Below are 16,955 nucleotides of genomic sequence, written 5' to 3' on the forward strand. Positions count from 1 at the left end.
AACTCCAACACCCACCACATTATATATACAATACATACTATACAAACATCCATCAAGAAGTACCACAAAGATAAAATACCCATGCGTTTGTTTGTATAAGTTGTATGTCTTCCATAAGTCCCAAACATGCCTTATTAACCCTATTATCAAATGCAAAGGAGCAACCAGGGGACAAGTCATGATTTGCTCTACAGTAAATCAACATAATTACACGGGACTATAAGAGTAACAGACCTTTGCATTAATTAGCTGTTACATCTCGGCTTGGGTCAAGGAAATAAGACAATTCGTTGACCCTTTCACTTGGATATGATTAATACATTTGTGGCTGATCCCGGATTTTTGTATTGTGGCGCTGGCAGTGCTTGTAACCCCAATTATTCAGGTTAGGTGAAAAACAAAAGTGTCAAAACCCCTCGACTGTAAAAAGCAGTACAGCATAGATAAAAATGTTTACGTCTTCCTCAAGTCCCTACACCTGCTTCATTGTCATGTCATATGTTGTTTAAGTAGTAGAAAAAGGGTTCTGACTATTAACATGTCAATGAATACCTTTTGGGCATATTATTTTTCACTTCCCATCTAGTTTTTGCAAAGGACTACCCTGGAGCTTCATCTATCAGCTTCTTTTTTTTTTTTTTAAACAATATTTTTTTTATTAAGGTATTGGGATACAGAAGGGAAAAGGGGGTTGGGGAAGCTGTTAATCATTACAATATATCGACAGTTGCTTTTTAACATAGAGAACTTTATCTAACATATATTCATAATCATAATTTTAAACAAGAATTGTATAGATAAACCATCCGGGGAGGGAGCATCAATGGGGGAAAATCATCACATTATTCTTAATATTGCATCTCAGCACCAAGAACTATTTCCATCCCTGAAATCCTCTCTCATTTTAGATCCTTGTCTATTCTTACAATAATGCTAGTTCTGGATCAAGCCCCAAACCACCCTCTTATGTCAACCAGGGTTCCCACACTTGTGCAAATGTATATGATTTTTCTCATAGGTATGCTTAATCCGCTCCATTTGCCATATATGGATATGCCATATCTTACGTTTGATAGACAGTAATCCTGGGCAAGTCTGTTTATTCCAACACGCCGCAATAGAGCATCTTGTGCCCAGCAAAATATGTAATATTATCTTATATAGCTTAGTTTGGGTACATAAAATCAGCTTTTATAACTTTTGGCTATTTAATCTTTGCTGAAAACTGAACAACCTAACAAGCTGAAATTGTTAAAAAAAAAAAAAAAAAAAAAGATAGCAAGCGAAATGCATGTTGGGGGATAATATGGGTCTGCAATATTTATTTAAAAGGTGATTTTTCACACTGAAGGTGGAATACATGCACAGCTCTATTGTGTAGGTTACATAATTCAATCAGTAAAATAACATACAGTGAAAACAGGTAATACACATGGGGTGTTTTTCGGTTTTCCTTATATTCTAACAATGTTGATTAACTGTTACTAAAATATTTTACAATTTCCAAAGTAAAACACTTCTTGCCTCATCAGTTTTTCTATGGCTTGAAAAAATAAAACTATTCATTTCATTTTGTTACCCACCATCACAGGCAAGTTGTTTCATATAACACATAAGGCTTTATCAAAGAAAAGAAAAAACAACAGCAAACATATTTGTATATAGCATGTCCTGTATGAATCTGGAGTAACACAACCCCGAAAATATACACGTTTTGCTAATTGATTCAGAGAATGATACAAAGTGTTTTCCAAGGTCATACTGATCCTCTCCTGTCCATTGCTAGTTTACTTATATTTCAAATCCAGTGCCATTCTGCTAAGGAGTCACTACTACATATATACAGCTCAACCCCGTTATAACACGATCCATTACAACGTGAATCCGCTTATAACACGATGCAAACGTGGCTCCCAATTTTCGTATTTATGAATACTTTACAACACGATTATTGGTATCTTAAATACTTTATTGTACAATGCATACAATTGTACATTATTTCTAACGCGATCCGCTTATAACGCGGTGTGATTCTTTGGACCCCAAGCACAGGTGGTATATGGGGGTTGAGCTGTATCTATGGCTTAAGTTCTAAATGTTTCATGTAATGCCTACTTTGAAAGCAGAGCAAAAGAGAATTGGAAATAAACGTTAGATTTAAAAATTCTATGGGTTGGCATATTTATGTGTTTTATGTGTGCATGAAAATGACATACAAAGTGTATCCTTTAAAGCTCATATTAAATGTCAAAAATAGACCTTAACATGTTGGTTTGATGTCACATGACATGTACTATGGCTTTCATGTTGATTCTATAAAATGTAATATAATCCAAAGAGCAACGTGTTTACTATAACGGACGTTAGTGCCAAGGATAATTGGGGTGTTTACAGGGTTTCGATGGGTGTAACTGCACAGCTGGGTAGGATTTAATTAACAATGCATTATTTTTTTCTCTTCCTTACTCTACTTGAGCTAAAGACCTATTTCATGGTCTGGATCGGAGTAACGCTAACACGTATATAACGTCACATTATTGGAAGTTAATGCAACATGATGCTACGATAACTTTACGTTAGGCCTAAGCCAATTACATAGTTTGGATATTGTTTTTGCATATAATTAGCATACAGGATACAACATTAACTCAGGGAGCATAACATCCGATCTTGTTTTAGTTACGGTCGCGTTATGTTCCCTGATTTGGGCCTTGGATATGGACTAATTTTTTCCTACTGTTTATTATTAGCTAATTCCATTACAGATGAAACTGTTGGTTGGTGTTAATCCGATGGGCCATTACAGCGTCTATGGATTATGCCAGTGGAGCGCAAACTTTTGCTGCTGCACCCCCCTGTCTTGCCTTCCCTGGTGATCACGCCCACCCTCCTACCTGGGAACTGCGTTAAATGACGCTGCGGCGTCTTTTGACACAGAATTGCCATGGTGATGCGCCACACAGCCGTCTGAATCACGGTAAATTGAGAGTTGCAGAGGTCTCACGCGATCTCCCAGCATTTAATTGAAATGCCTTGGGGAAGAGCGCGGGGCCTCTGGGGCATGCCCTCCAGTTTGTGCACCCCTGGTCTATGCTGCAGAGTGTTTGCGAGATGCTTGTGGATTTTCCTCAGACGCTGGGCTTGAAGCCACAGTTGCATCTGTAAGTCTCACATTGTTATGGGAGAAGGAGCAGCTCAGTGAGTAAAGACACTGAATCTGTAAAACAATGACACAGAGTTTGATTCAGGGGAAGCTGGTTCAATTTCTGCTGTCAGCAAATCACCTTATCTCCCTGTGCCTCAGGCCACAAAAACATAGATTGTAAACTCATCAGAGCAAATACTTTGTCTGTGGAAATCCGGTGTGCTGCATACGGTGCACTGTACTGTAATTGTGATGCATTTGTGTCCCATTGGCAGAAATGTGCCCTGTATATGAAATAAAGTTATTATTATTTAGTTGTATCTATTACTGCTGTGTAGCGCTATTAAAATACACAGATACACATGCATACAACTCCAAAGCAGACATGTTTTTATTAATAATGAATGACATTTGTTGGATGAGTAATTAATGGGCAGAAGCAGAGATGTATGTGGGACAACAAAAATATAATTAGCAAGATCCTATTCCAAAACGTATATGCAAAAAAACTCTTTCATTCCTGTGTAAGGCACTGTTTCTTTAACTAATTTGCTCACTTCACAGTTACTTGGCTTTTGTTAATAATATTAAATGAGGCTTTATATTGACTTTGTTTTCACTAAAGTTTTTTATAGCAAGATGTTAAGTTCAGGCTTCCACAATTTGCATGCGGCTTTTAATTTTCAGACTGTCAACACAATGCCCACAATAAAAGTAGCTACATTTTGGATGAAAAAAAAGATTTTATTATCTGCCCAATGTCATTTCTATTCTGCCCCTTCCCAAATTTGTAGGCCCCCCCTTTTTTTTTTTTACTCTCTCTTGATAACCTTGTAATTGTTGCACCTTACAATATATGTAACCTGGGTGACCGAGAAGTACTGCAGCTGTGGAAAAATAACGTTGAAAACATTTTGTGCTTAAAAATAATCGGGAAAGTGGTGGTTACATTTTTGGCTTGAGTTGTATATTGTGGACCAGAACAGGCCACCTCCGGTCCTCAAGAGCTATGAACAGTTCATCTTCGCAGGTTCTCATCTTCAGCACAGTGGGCTCAATCAGTGGCTCAGTCTACTGAGCCACTGATTCATTGAGCCCCCTGTGCTGAAGCTGGGATAGCTTGAAATGATGACCTGTTTGTAGCTCTTGAGGATTCGAGTTGGCCACCCCTGTTGTGGACATTTACTCAAATGGAATCATTTTTGACACAGTGATCAAAGTGGCTTCGAAACTGGGCCCTAAGAAACATAGAGAAACTATGACAACTTCAAAAACAGATTTCAAAATGAACACATAAAAAAAGAATAAATTGAACTATAAGTCTGTAAATTCAGTCTCTTATCCCAAGCTTCCTTTTAACGTATAGGACAATATGAATGTCCTTAAACATTGCAACTGGAAATTTTGGCTTACAATTGACACACCGAAATCACCAGTTACATTGCCCTTGTGCCTGTCTATGTACTAACTTTTTTTTTTCCAATTTGGTGCCATAAGTGTTTTAGTCAGGTATATTGGCGCAAACAAACGGGACATTTCTGACACACAAATGTAAAAAGTGAGTACCAAATAAAATTGTATCTGCACACCAGAAAACAGTGGAACCTACGTCAAAATCTTCGATCAAGTTGAATCCGGAGTACTGTAAATTCTAAAGTCTGTTTCTATTGTTAACGCAGAATTACATTGAAATGTACCGGATGCTGCATAGATGTTTCATTATATAGGTTAACAAAATGTATTATTTACACAGTATGGTTATTACAAATAATATGACAGTAATCGTTTATATTTTGCCAGTATTAGAATTACATTAAAAAAAATACAGAAAATGCAGTTTGTATTTCAATTGTATCAGTCAGGTACTGTATTCAACATGACAATCTGTCAAACAACAAACTATGCATCTTGTGTACTGTATGAGGTCACATATCCACCTTCATACAGTATATACGATGCACATTGTATGGAGGTGTGCGCTGCTTTTTCAAACTAAAATGTTGACGCACAAAAACATTTTGACTATGATCTTAGTACATAGACCTCATAGTGTGCGGTCTAAGAAATTTGGTCATGGCCATTTTGCCGCATCCAAATGACGGCCGGAAATCACCTCGCTGCCGGCTGCTTTGCATTAAGGTAAGTCCTAACCTTAAACCTAAAAACCCCTAATGTTAACCCCTAATACTAATGCTGCCCACTACCCTAAAGCCCTTAACCCCTTACCCTAAAACTCCTAAAGTTAACCCATTACCTTAACCACAAAAAACCCTAAAGCTAACCCCTACCTTAACCGCTAAAACCCCTGAAGTTGACCACCTACACTAACCGCTTAAACCCCTAAAGCTGACCACATGCTAACTACAAAAACCCCTAAAGCTAACCCTTACTTTAACCACTAAAACCCCTAAAGCCAACAACCTACCCTAACTGCTAACCCCCCTAAAGTTAACCCCCTACCCTAACCACCTTAAACAAAAACCTCTAAGCACTAAAAACATACTTTATTGTAGAAGTGCATGTGGCGGATCGGCAGCAGCGGAAGGCCCTTCTGTGGCCAAACACTGGCGGTCATTTGGTCGCTGCAAAAAAAATGCCCTGTATAATTTATAATATTGTTCTGATATTCTGTTTAATTTGCATTATTTGAATCATGGGTAAACAATCATGTCAAATCACTACCAGCATGTTTGCACCAATCAGCTATAATATGGTTATTCTTGAAAGGGTAAAGCTATTAATTAGAGACCAGCACAGGTTTCCTTCTTACTGCTGTAATCATTAAATTGATTTTTCCAGTCCATCATGTAATTGTTCCAGCGATGGAATTCAGCTTTCCACTGTCGTTCTACTTCATCAATATTTCCTGAAAAACATTACAAGGGCTGTATTAATCTAAATTTGAATCTCTGTTTACATTAATTGAAAACAAAATGTGTGTTACTGGCAATGTCCTCTCAAAACTGGAAATATGATCAAGTAAATGCAAACAATTCTTCTTCAGATTCAATGTACTGTATTATTATTGTTAAACTTCCTTAGATTTTGTTTCTGTTCCAAACTACTTTAAAGTATGTATTCTTTTACATTACTCCTATTTTAACGACATTATTTGTACTTCAATATAAGGCCTTACAGAATTCTGCTACATCCTCATACTGTACGCATCGTTGGGCCAATTCCCTTGGAGCGATCAGTTTAAAGCATGGTTGCTCAACTCCAGTCTTCAAGCGCCCACCCCCCTCCCCCTTTTCAGGATATTCCTGCTTCAGCACAGATGACTCAATCAGTCCCTGCTTCAGCACAGGTGGCTCATTCAGAAGACTTAGCCTCTGGTTGAGCCACCTATGCTGAAGCTGGGATATCTGGAAAACCTGAGCTGTTTGGAGGGAGTGCTTGAGGACTGGAGTCGAGCACCTCATGATTTACAGTATTGTGAGTGTTCCAAAATAAATATTTGTAGATCAAGCATCCACAGTAGAAGAAGATGCTCTCTCACCAACCCGGGTCAGGTACAAAGAAACCCCAATCTAGAAAAGAAGTGCGTCCTGAAATTCTCAAGCTTTGATCTATTCCCTCATTGCACGAATGTCTTGTTCCTAATGCTACAGACCTTCCTCAAGTTCATGCTTTATCCATCCTATTAATAATTGCACATTCAGATTGTACCCTATGTAAGAATTGTGGTTACAACTTTATTTTATAGGTTTGTTGCTATTCAATTCAGATCTCCTACATACAGTATGCACCCCAACATATAGATGTGACTCATTCCATCTAAAATGAGGCTATAGTTTGATATTTTATAGTTTGTCATGAAAAAAAGCAAACTTATTATGTCATGAAAATAGCAGTTATTACATGCGTCTGAATTTAAGTCCAAGAGGCATGCATTGAAAGGTAAAATTGTTAGTAGAAATACATGTGTAATATCTACTTTTGCTGCTACGTGTATATTTCTCTCAGGATAATAAAACTCGAAAATGTTTGCACGCCAACATCACATTAGTGCAATTTAATGGATTATTTTAATATAAAAAAGAAAATGCAAACCAAAAAAAACCCAAAGGTTGCCAGAAATAGATTCTTTCCACAAAATAAAAGCCGTTTAGAATGTAGTAAATGTAAGAAATTTTATTTTGGGGTTTATCCATGTGTAAATACATTCTCCATTCTCTACAGCCATGTAACATTATCACAACCCTTAATAACTGTAAAGAAAAAAGACAGCGCACGACTCATAGTGTAAACGTATATATATATATATATATATATATATATATATATATATATATATATATATATATATATATATATATATATACAGTGGTCGACAAATCACCAAAAAATCTACTCGCCAAACAAAAAAATCTACTCGCCACCTTGTACCACACGTGTGCATCTTGGGCAAATAGGAGCTCGCCACGATGTTAGAATCGACTCGCCCGGGGTGTGCAAATGTATAGGTTTGTCAAACACTGTATATATATATATATATATATATATATATATATATATATATATATATATACAGTGTTCGACAAACCTATACATTTGCTCGCCCCGGGCGAGTGGATTTAACCCCCGGGCGAGTAAATATTGGCCCAAGCAGCACACGTTAGGTACAAGGTGGCGAGTAGATTTTTTTGTGTGGCGGGTAGATTTTTTGGTGATTTGTCAACCACTGTATGTATATATATATTAAAGTTCAAGTGAAAAGTAATGAATGCACGTGCAAGAATACAGATCATAAAAGCATGTCATGTTTAGTGTACATGTTTTCACTCAGTAGGCTGCTGTTCTGCCACTTGATGTAAATCACCGTTATCCTGTGCCTTTGGCTGAATGGAATTGGGATATCGCTGGATCATGGCTCCGTCAGCGTCCTCAAGACCTCCCGCGGAGTTATAACCGCTTCCCTCAGTTAGATGTGCCTCTTTGGCATTCAGGTAATGTAGCGTTATGGCGAAGAAAAAAATGCAGCACAAAGTCCCACACTCACAGCTAGAGGATAATGACACCCTCAATGAATGCTGATGCTCCGGTGCCTCGTCGCGGGTCCTCTGACATCACTGGATTGCACCGCTGTTACACAACCCTCCAGCGATGTCTCAGAGTATACACCGTAGACTACCGATGGAGCAACGAGTGATATGGGGACAATAATAAAACAAGCAGTCGCCTCTAACGTCCTACGACAATATTGTTATTATTGTCCCTGTATCATTCGTTCACTTTAACCTTAACATATTATATGTGTTTATTATTACACTTTCACAATTGGTGCCCAGTTTTACACTTTTTTTTTTACATTTTCCTTCCTTAATAACATGATAACAGAAAACATATTCTTCATTAAACGTGTCTTCATAGCGTAATTGATCAGGTTAATTACTTATAGCTCCATAGTCATTCAATCCAATATAACAACCAAATTCCATTGTGGATTTCAGTGAATGGAAGGCAACAGCAGGAAATGCCATGTGATATTTTGTTGCCACGGTTATTTTGTTTAGTGATAAGGTCACACAAATCACATCACAAGTCATGCATCTAATTACAACCAGCCTCATCAGTCTTTGTGAGATGACTATCCTAGACAGAAATGAGCCCATCACAAGTAAAGCAGGATTTATGTGTTCGATCACACCACTAATCAAAATCAACTGCCCTTGCACCACATTTGGTACAAAACGTGATGTATTGTCATTTATGTTTTGGGAATTACACAACCTCTGGCCTTTCATGTTGAACTGGATTGTAAAATCTATTATCATAGAATTAACAAGTGTATCTGTACCATCTCCTGTATGCTAAGGGCCACACAGTGGTGTTAACAATAATTTTTGCCCTCCCCCCACCCCCTCCCACTGCAATTTTTTTTAAAAGGTCCCACAAATAAATTAAAAAAAACACAAAATCTAGAGGTTCCACCGGGGTTCCCCGTGTTGGTGGTTTTGCCGTCCCCCTTTCTCTTTCTTTTACACTCCCCCTCCCCCACAGCAAGTAAAGAGGCTGTAGAGGCTCAGCTGCTGTCGGACATGGAAGTTGGGCTCAATTTCCAGTGCCTAATACCAGGCCCCCACGTGCTCTCAGAACCCCTCCCCACCCCCCAGAATGTGGGGGCTCACGTTTTAAGAAGTCTCCAGTTTAAGGACAACATCTCCTCATTCACATCCAATGGCTTTTCACTCACAGCCGACGTACGTTTTCCCGATGTACTACCGTCTTATTCCGGGGTTCTTTGCTCCTCTTTGTCTAACATGGACCTTAAAACTTACTTACTAGGACATCATTAAACACAATTTTTATACAAATACCTACATTTCTTAGTGACTCTTCCTTTCCACAAATAATTGCATAATGTAGATATAATAAATAAAATGTATACATTTATTTAAAAAAAAAGAGTGGGTCCTCATGTAAACATTTTGGGGGACAGATTTTTTAAATGTATATCTATCTGGCTTCTAAACAAAGAAAACACTGTACTAAATTCCCAGCACACAATCCTAAATGTACTCAGTTTCTAGTTAGTCCATTTATGGAGCACCCTCAACAGGATTTAAAATGTCTTCCTACTGAGGTTAGCATGTTACCTGATTATATATCACTAATATGTTCTATAATCCATTTTGGAAAGGGCGTGTTGTCATGCCTACATCATTTTTTACTGCAGGTCAATAAATAAATAACTCTATTCGTCGTACAATTACTGTAATGTTTAATTATGCACTCTTTCCATTGTTGAAGAAAATGTCTCCAGTCTTTACATATTGACAGATACCACCCTCCCCTCCTCATATTTGTACATTCCTTGATGTTTAAATTGATCTTTATTTCCCTCTTGTTGAAAGATACTATGCACTAACATATCCTTTAAGTTATTACCTCTACTATATATTACAATAGGTTTGGGATCTAGAAATGGTTTCAGATCTCCATTCAACAACATTAATTCCCAATATATAGAAAATATATTAATTTATAAATGTATATATTAGTCTTTTTTTTTTTTTACTAATAGCTCTGTTTTATTGCTCACTTTTGCCCTTGTATAGGCTTTTCTCAAGGACTTAGTAATTTCTTAGTTTCCATCTCACAATTAATGTCTTGATACTGTAACAATTTATTTTTACTCTCAGGTATTGCTCAACTGGTATACCTTCAATTAGCTGCTTAGTGTGGCACTGTCTGCTTGCAGCACAGAATTTGTTGGTGTGGAATCTCTATTGATTTTTAGGAGTCCATTGTCTCCAATAGAAACTGTGGTGTCCAAAAAATTAATACTTTCTTTATTGATTTCTACAGTTAATTTACGGTTAATATCATTAGAGTTCAAATTATCAACAAACGATATCAGTTCTTCCCTTTCTCATCCCAGATTTATAGGATATCATCTATAAACCACGCCTTATAAGAACATGATCTGTACTGTATGCACCATATTTTCCTTTTGAAATACTACCTCTCTCTCCCACCAACCCAGAATAGATTTGCATAAGATGTTGCAAATATTGCTCCCATAGCTGTACCTATTTGTTGAAAAAAAAGGATGTATCGTATACAAATTGGTTATGTGTCAGTGTGAAAAAGAGTATATCCAATACAAATGTGTTATGTGTACAATCCTTACAACTTCCCACATCAAGAAAGTATTTGATGGCCCTCAGAATGGTGCGGAATGTTGCTATAGAATGATTCTACATTCAGTGATACCAAGTAACAACCTCTATTAACCCATAGATTTTCAATGGGTTATAAAACATCAGTGGTATCTCTTAGATGTTAAAATTGACACGTATGGTTGTAGAAAACTGTCTATATAGTTGCAGGAAGGCTCTAAAAAATAGCATATTCCAGCAACTAGTATACTGTATGGGTCTAACAGGTGGTGTTTTAATGATTTACTAATTTTAGGCATACTGTAGAATGTAGGAATCATTGGATGTGTTACCAGTAAATAATATGTGATTTTTTTTTATCAATTACATTGTCGAGAAAAGCTTTCACTATAATTATATTTAGTAGGTGACTATATTTAATGGTAGAATCAAAAGTCAATTTAGAATAACATTGTTCATTAAGAAATTGTCTCAAATTTTCTTTCTGATAACGAATTACATTTATTACTACTATATTTCCACCTTTAGTTGAGGGTTTTATAATTATATGATTCATCTGCTGTATTTCAAACAGTGCAGTTTTTATCTTTCATAGTTAGATTATCATAGGACATAAAATGTGATGTTCTCATATTGTCAATATCCTTGCTGGCAGCCTTAACAAGGGGTCTCTGGCTGAACTTATTTTATTTGAGGGGAAAAAAGGTTGATTTTTTTCATGGAAATATCTTTTTGCAGTTTACGCCCATCTCTCATTTCATATGTTTCTGTTTTACCTAATCATAAAGATCTTCTACATCACTGCAGGCCTTATATTCCCTTTTAGTGCCTAGGGATTCTTCATATTGATATCAATTCTGAACAATTTAATGTTTTTTTAATAGATAATGTACGGACAAAAAGTTAAATATATTTTTTTAATATTAAATGTATCTAGTTGTTTAATAGTACAGATTGATACACTTTTACTCAGTAAACTAATGTGATTAATCTATTGGTTGATTTGAAAGATTGATCACTAATTGTTGGTCAGATGACCCCTGTCTGAATAATTACTCTTTTTGTGCTGTTGTCATGTCCTGTACCTGCTTGGACTTCTTGCCCGTGCATAGTTGCAAAAAGAGAAGGAGAGGTTGAGCTCCCATGATCATATCTATATTACCTCTCTCTACTTCAGGGGTGGCCAATTCCAGTCCTCCAGGGCCACCAACAGGCCAGGTATTAGGGATATGCCTGCTTCAGCACTGGTGTCTCAATCTGTGGCTCAGTCATGAGCCACTGATTGACCTACCTGTTCTGAATAAGGGTTATCCTTAACACCTGACATGTTTGTGGCCTTTGAGGACTGGAGTTGGAAACCCCTACTTTGCTTGATCTAGATCTCATGACCATAGGAACTCCTCCAGTATCTAAATCCGATTGTTCCCCTTGTGTGGAACTTTGTTCATAGCAGAGATCCCTTTTGGCAAATCTCTGTGAATTATACAGTCTAAAATTACTTTGAAGATTATATTATTTTCTAGGCTACCTATAAACTCGTTGTTGTTCATAGTCCACAGCATCTGAATTTTTTTATTTTACTTATTCCTATACTCATGTGATAGTCATCCATATGTTCCTTCTCAATTCAGTATCCTATTTGCCAAAACCTTTTTCATTGCAGAGGTTTTTTTATTTCTCCATCATATTTACTAAGATTATCTTTTCATTTAGATAGATTTATGGTATATTATTATGTTCTACAGCAGGGGGGCGCAAACTTTTTTCCCTGCGCCCCCCTGACAGCTGTCCCCTCGCTCCCGCGCCCCCCCCAACCCCAACTTACCCGCGCTCCGGCGTAATGACGTCACGTTGCCATAGCAACGTGACGTCACATGACCTCGCAGCGTCATTTTGACGCCGCGTTGCCATGGCGCCGCAGGGAGGAAGCCGCCGGAGCCACGGTAAGTTAGGTTTACAGAGGCCCTGCAGCTCCCCCGGCACTTAATTTAAGTGCCTTCGGGAAGCGCGCGGGGCCTCTGTAAACCCCGCGCCTCCCGTCGGCAGTGTCGCGCCCCCCCTGGGGGTCGCGCCCCACAGTTTGCGCACCGCTGTTCTACAGTATAATCAGTGTAATTCATTTAATTGAGCATTCAGATTTAAATCCATCGTCAATTTTATTTAGAGTGGGAAATGTCTGCAATCTCAATCCTCTTCCTACTTATGTTATAAATATTTGGATAAAGTTGTAATAGTTCACAAGAGATTGGCTTTTTTTGTATGGTTTACTTAATTTGAAGAAACAAGTGAAGATATATTAGCATCCTGTGTAACAGTCACTTCTTTGACAATCTGAGAACAAATCCCTTGCCTTGGAGGACCATTCTCCTTCATTCAAATAGTATTGTAATTAAAAATACATCATTGTTTATAAAATATATCATTAGAAATTCATAAATGTGGCGGAGCAGAGATGTATTAGAAAATCTAGAAAGAGAAAACACGCTTGACTAAAGTATCAAGCTAAAAACTTTATTCTACACCGCTCAACTTCAGGAGAACACTGTAAAGGTCCTAATCCTTATTGTATATAGCCAAAAAAGTAAAAAAAAAAAAAAAGGAAAACCAAAGTTTTCAACAAAACTACAATATCAGTAGAAAAACCCTGGTTAAAAAGTCCATGTATCCTGTTGCAAAAATGATCTCCAATGAGACGCTGCATCTTAGAAAAATAAAAATCTTACTTGCATTGGTGTTTGGGTAAACTGATGTAACCTTCTGGGCTACTAAGCCAGGGTTGAGATCAGACACAATAATGTTGTAAACAAAAACCTGCATATACTGTATAATTACCACAGATAGAGATGGGTGAATCCACCGAAATGTTCTTCCCGTTTTTTTTCTGATGTTACCCCAAAAATCCAGATTTGGTCGGTTTCAATCCAGGTGGATTCATCAAAATCGGCCATTGGATAAAACCCGTGAACGTATTTGTAGATTCGAATCCGTGGATTCAGCAATCCGTTGGAGGATTTTTATACTGATACCGCTTTGTAGTTTTAGTAGATGGCCAACATTTAAGTCAAAACACACAATACCATCCAGTTCCTGTCTCCCAATGGACTCCCATGGCTTCAAGACGCTGAATTGTTGGTTAAGGTTGTCCCTATATACTTCAGATAAGAGACAGTATTTTTAATAGACCTGACATCACTTCTAAAAATTATAGTACCCACGGTGGGAATCAGCGTAATACCCTAAATTTGTGTATTCTTCTATTTTTCTTTCTTTTGTTTTCCAATTCCTAATGTAATTTTTCATGCCCCCATATTAGCTCTAACCCTTTTGTTTTCTGGTGAATAAAGAAACATCAAGAACTTCTCCCAAAATGCTACTGGCTTAATATTCTGTTTATAAAAATGTGCCTGCGGTTTTTCTGTTTTATTATAGTGAATGCAGAACTTTTATAACAACGCTATGACCTGAAAAGTACAAAAGTATTTACTGTATGTGTTCTATTCTTCCTCAACTCATATATCCTCTGGCAAAACATCTTGAAGGTGCTTTGTATCGACTTGCAAATTGGAGGTGTTTATAAAACCATTAGGGAGGATCTTCTTACAGTATCAGAGTTGCACACAGTATGCAACGGCCACTATTATTTTTTTATTTAATTAAAAAAAAAATGTTATTAAGGATTTTGCATGTTTCCATAAAGAATACAGAACATAAGAGAACAGCATTACATAGATGATGGTATGATAGTATAGTGCTGCATGGATCAATTTAGCTGGTCAGTTAATTTTGCCATTATTGGGTAATTTGATCGTTAACAGTTCATAATTCCTGGGCATTTTGTTGGGTGGAACCGCCCATTTATTATCTTGATCCTGTAGGAGTGCAATAAGCTTTCTCTAAACATTTAGGTGTATACGTTTGAACTTTAATTAAGTAATTGTTAATTATTATTTGTGAGTAATTCTTAATGACTAATTAATACCACTATTCTTAATATCAGTTAAATCTGCCAGGGTTGGTTGGTGTCAACCTCAAAGCCAAAGATATCTGCATCGTGTGAAAGAAAATTGTATTAACAAACTGTATACATTTTACAATATTCAAAGCATCCATGTACCAAGCTATTAATCTTCACCCATTTATTAGTTAGTTGCTTTGTGATTTGTGATGTGTTTAAGCTCTAGAGAAGTCACCAGATGCACAGTGTATAGTGGAATGTCTCAAATTCTGCATCCATGCCAATCAGCTTCTCTTTTCTGTACGACAAAAACAAGATCTGTCAAATCAGATGACTAATGTACTACTCCAAATGTGAGACGCATAACTATCAAGCAACCGACATTTAAAGAGTTAAATATTTCTTGAGCTTGATTCATGGATTGCAAAGTATTTTTAGTCACCTTTCCTAATCACAGATTTAAACATAATGGTAATTGCTATAGTACAATATCTGTTTTTTTAAAGCAAGATCTACAATGTTCAAACTCTATGAACTAAAAGACTTTTGCCATTTTGTATAAAATTCCCTTATTTCTGATGTTAAGCTTCCAATATTATTTCCAGGTTCTGTCCTTTTTTTAAATTTAATAATAAAAAGGATCAAATATGTTGAATACCATTTTATTTATAATTTTGCCAACTTTGCATTAGTCAAAACCTGTTTTTAAATATGCATCATATCTTTTTTCCATATAATTATATAACAGTATTGGACCATTTCCCTTTGAACATTAGAAAGCAAGGGTAAGGCAAATAAATTGGCAGAGGGAAAAGAAAAAAGTAAATAATCAAATATTCCTTGATCTTTCATAGAAAGAGCCCCAGCAAGTAATTAGTGACTTATTTTTGTATATGTGACTTCTTATTTTAATTAAACATCCACTGCCACAACTAAACCCCTTTAGTGGCTTATAGACGTACAGTGTACATCACGAGGGCCGGCTCACTAGTGGCCCTTGTGACATACAGATGTAGCAGACAATATTCCCGCTGGTGCATTGCTGTGGGACACACACAACGTGCCATGTGGGAGCAGACACCATTGTATCTCAATCAGTCATGCTCGGAAAAGGGGCAGGGTTAACATTCGCTGTTGCAATAACGCCTACTACATCTGTACTCTGTATGTTGACTCATGGCACTATGCTCCTTTCTGAAGAGTATATGAAGAGTATATCTGGGAAAGTGCTTTGTTAAATCTGCACACAAGGGGAGGACCCTCTTATTCCATCAACATCACCAGAATGACTTAGAGATCACTTGATCAAGACAGGCTAGTGGATGGCAGGGCTACAGAGGCGACCAGGATAAAGGAGTTAATTAGTAGCCAACTATAATATGCCACATTTACAGTAAAAGCCCTTAATCATAAAAGAAACATACCTAACGTTGATTAGTTTTAGTCCTGAAAAAATTGTCTTTCGTATTAATATTTCCCATTATTCATGCATAAATACAATTATTTTTGGTCCTATTATTTGCATGTATCTTTTAAGACTTTGCACAAGATGTGAAAACACTGTGTGATAATTGTTTTAAAAAAATCTCTGCATTTCTGAGACTTTTCCCATACTATGAAAAATGGTAGTTGCCTTAGAGACTGTTAATTGTCTGTAAATACGTATATATTTATTTACATCGTGCCATCCAGGTACAATGCGCTTTACAATACACGTGACATAATATTATAACACAATGGGAATAAACACTTCAGACAACACAAAGGAAAAAGACTCCCTGACCTGAAGAGCTTACAATCTAAGTAACTACATAGAACTTTTACATGTTGTTACTATTTACCTGTTATTTGCAGGACTTTGGGATAGAATTTGTTCCAGAATCTGCACTGCTTGGCACGCATTTTTCGATTTGTCTTGGATTCTTCTGTGTCTAATATAAGGTAATGTTGTTCATCGAGTGTGAAGGCAGGCCATCTGTTTTCGGAAGACTGTGCCCCATTCGGATTTCTAAGAGAGAGATATATCAACATACTGAGTGTTTTTTCATACCTTGCTCATATTTTGTACTGCACTCTTAATATCAGCATTCCTGTGGTTACTCATCCATATTTCAAATGCTTGTAATATCACTGAATTAAAAGCTCAAACGATGCACACTATTTTGTGAGCTTTATCAGTACACTGTGCAGACTGCACTATGGATTTTGACTTATTTATCAAGCTTAGAAA

General features: G+C 36.9%; 1 protein-coding gene across 1 annotated transcript in view; it reads right to left on the reverse strand.

The window, feature by feature from the left end:
- Positions 1 to 488: 488 nt before the first annotated feature.
- The window catches only part of BCHE (butyrylcholinesterase), a 44,964-nt gene continuing 28,497 nt past the window's right edge, over positions 489 to 16,955 (reverse strand). The window contains exons 3-4 of the mRNA XM_075570615.1: positions 16,567 to 16,733; positions 489 to 6,011 (exon numbers count right to left, since the gene is read on the reverse strand). Of these exons, the coding sequence (XP_075426730.1) occupies positions 5,887 to 6,011; positions 16,567 to 16,733 (292 nt within the window). The 3' untranslated portion in view covers positions 489 to 5,886. The remainder of the gene's footprint in view (positions 6,012 to 16,566; positions 16,734 to 16,955) is intronic.

The sequence above is a fragment of the Ascaphus truei genome, chromosome 14 (assembly GCF_040206685.1).
Source record: "Ascaphus truei isolate aAscTru1 chromosome 14, aAscTru1.hap1, whole genome shotgun sequence".
In the NCBI taxonomy this organism is placed as follows: Eukaryota; Metazoa; Chordata; class Amphibia; order Anura; family Ascaphidae; genus Ascaphus; species Ascaphus truei.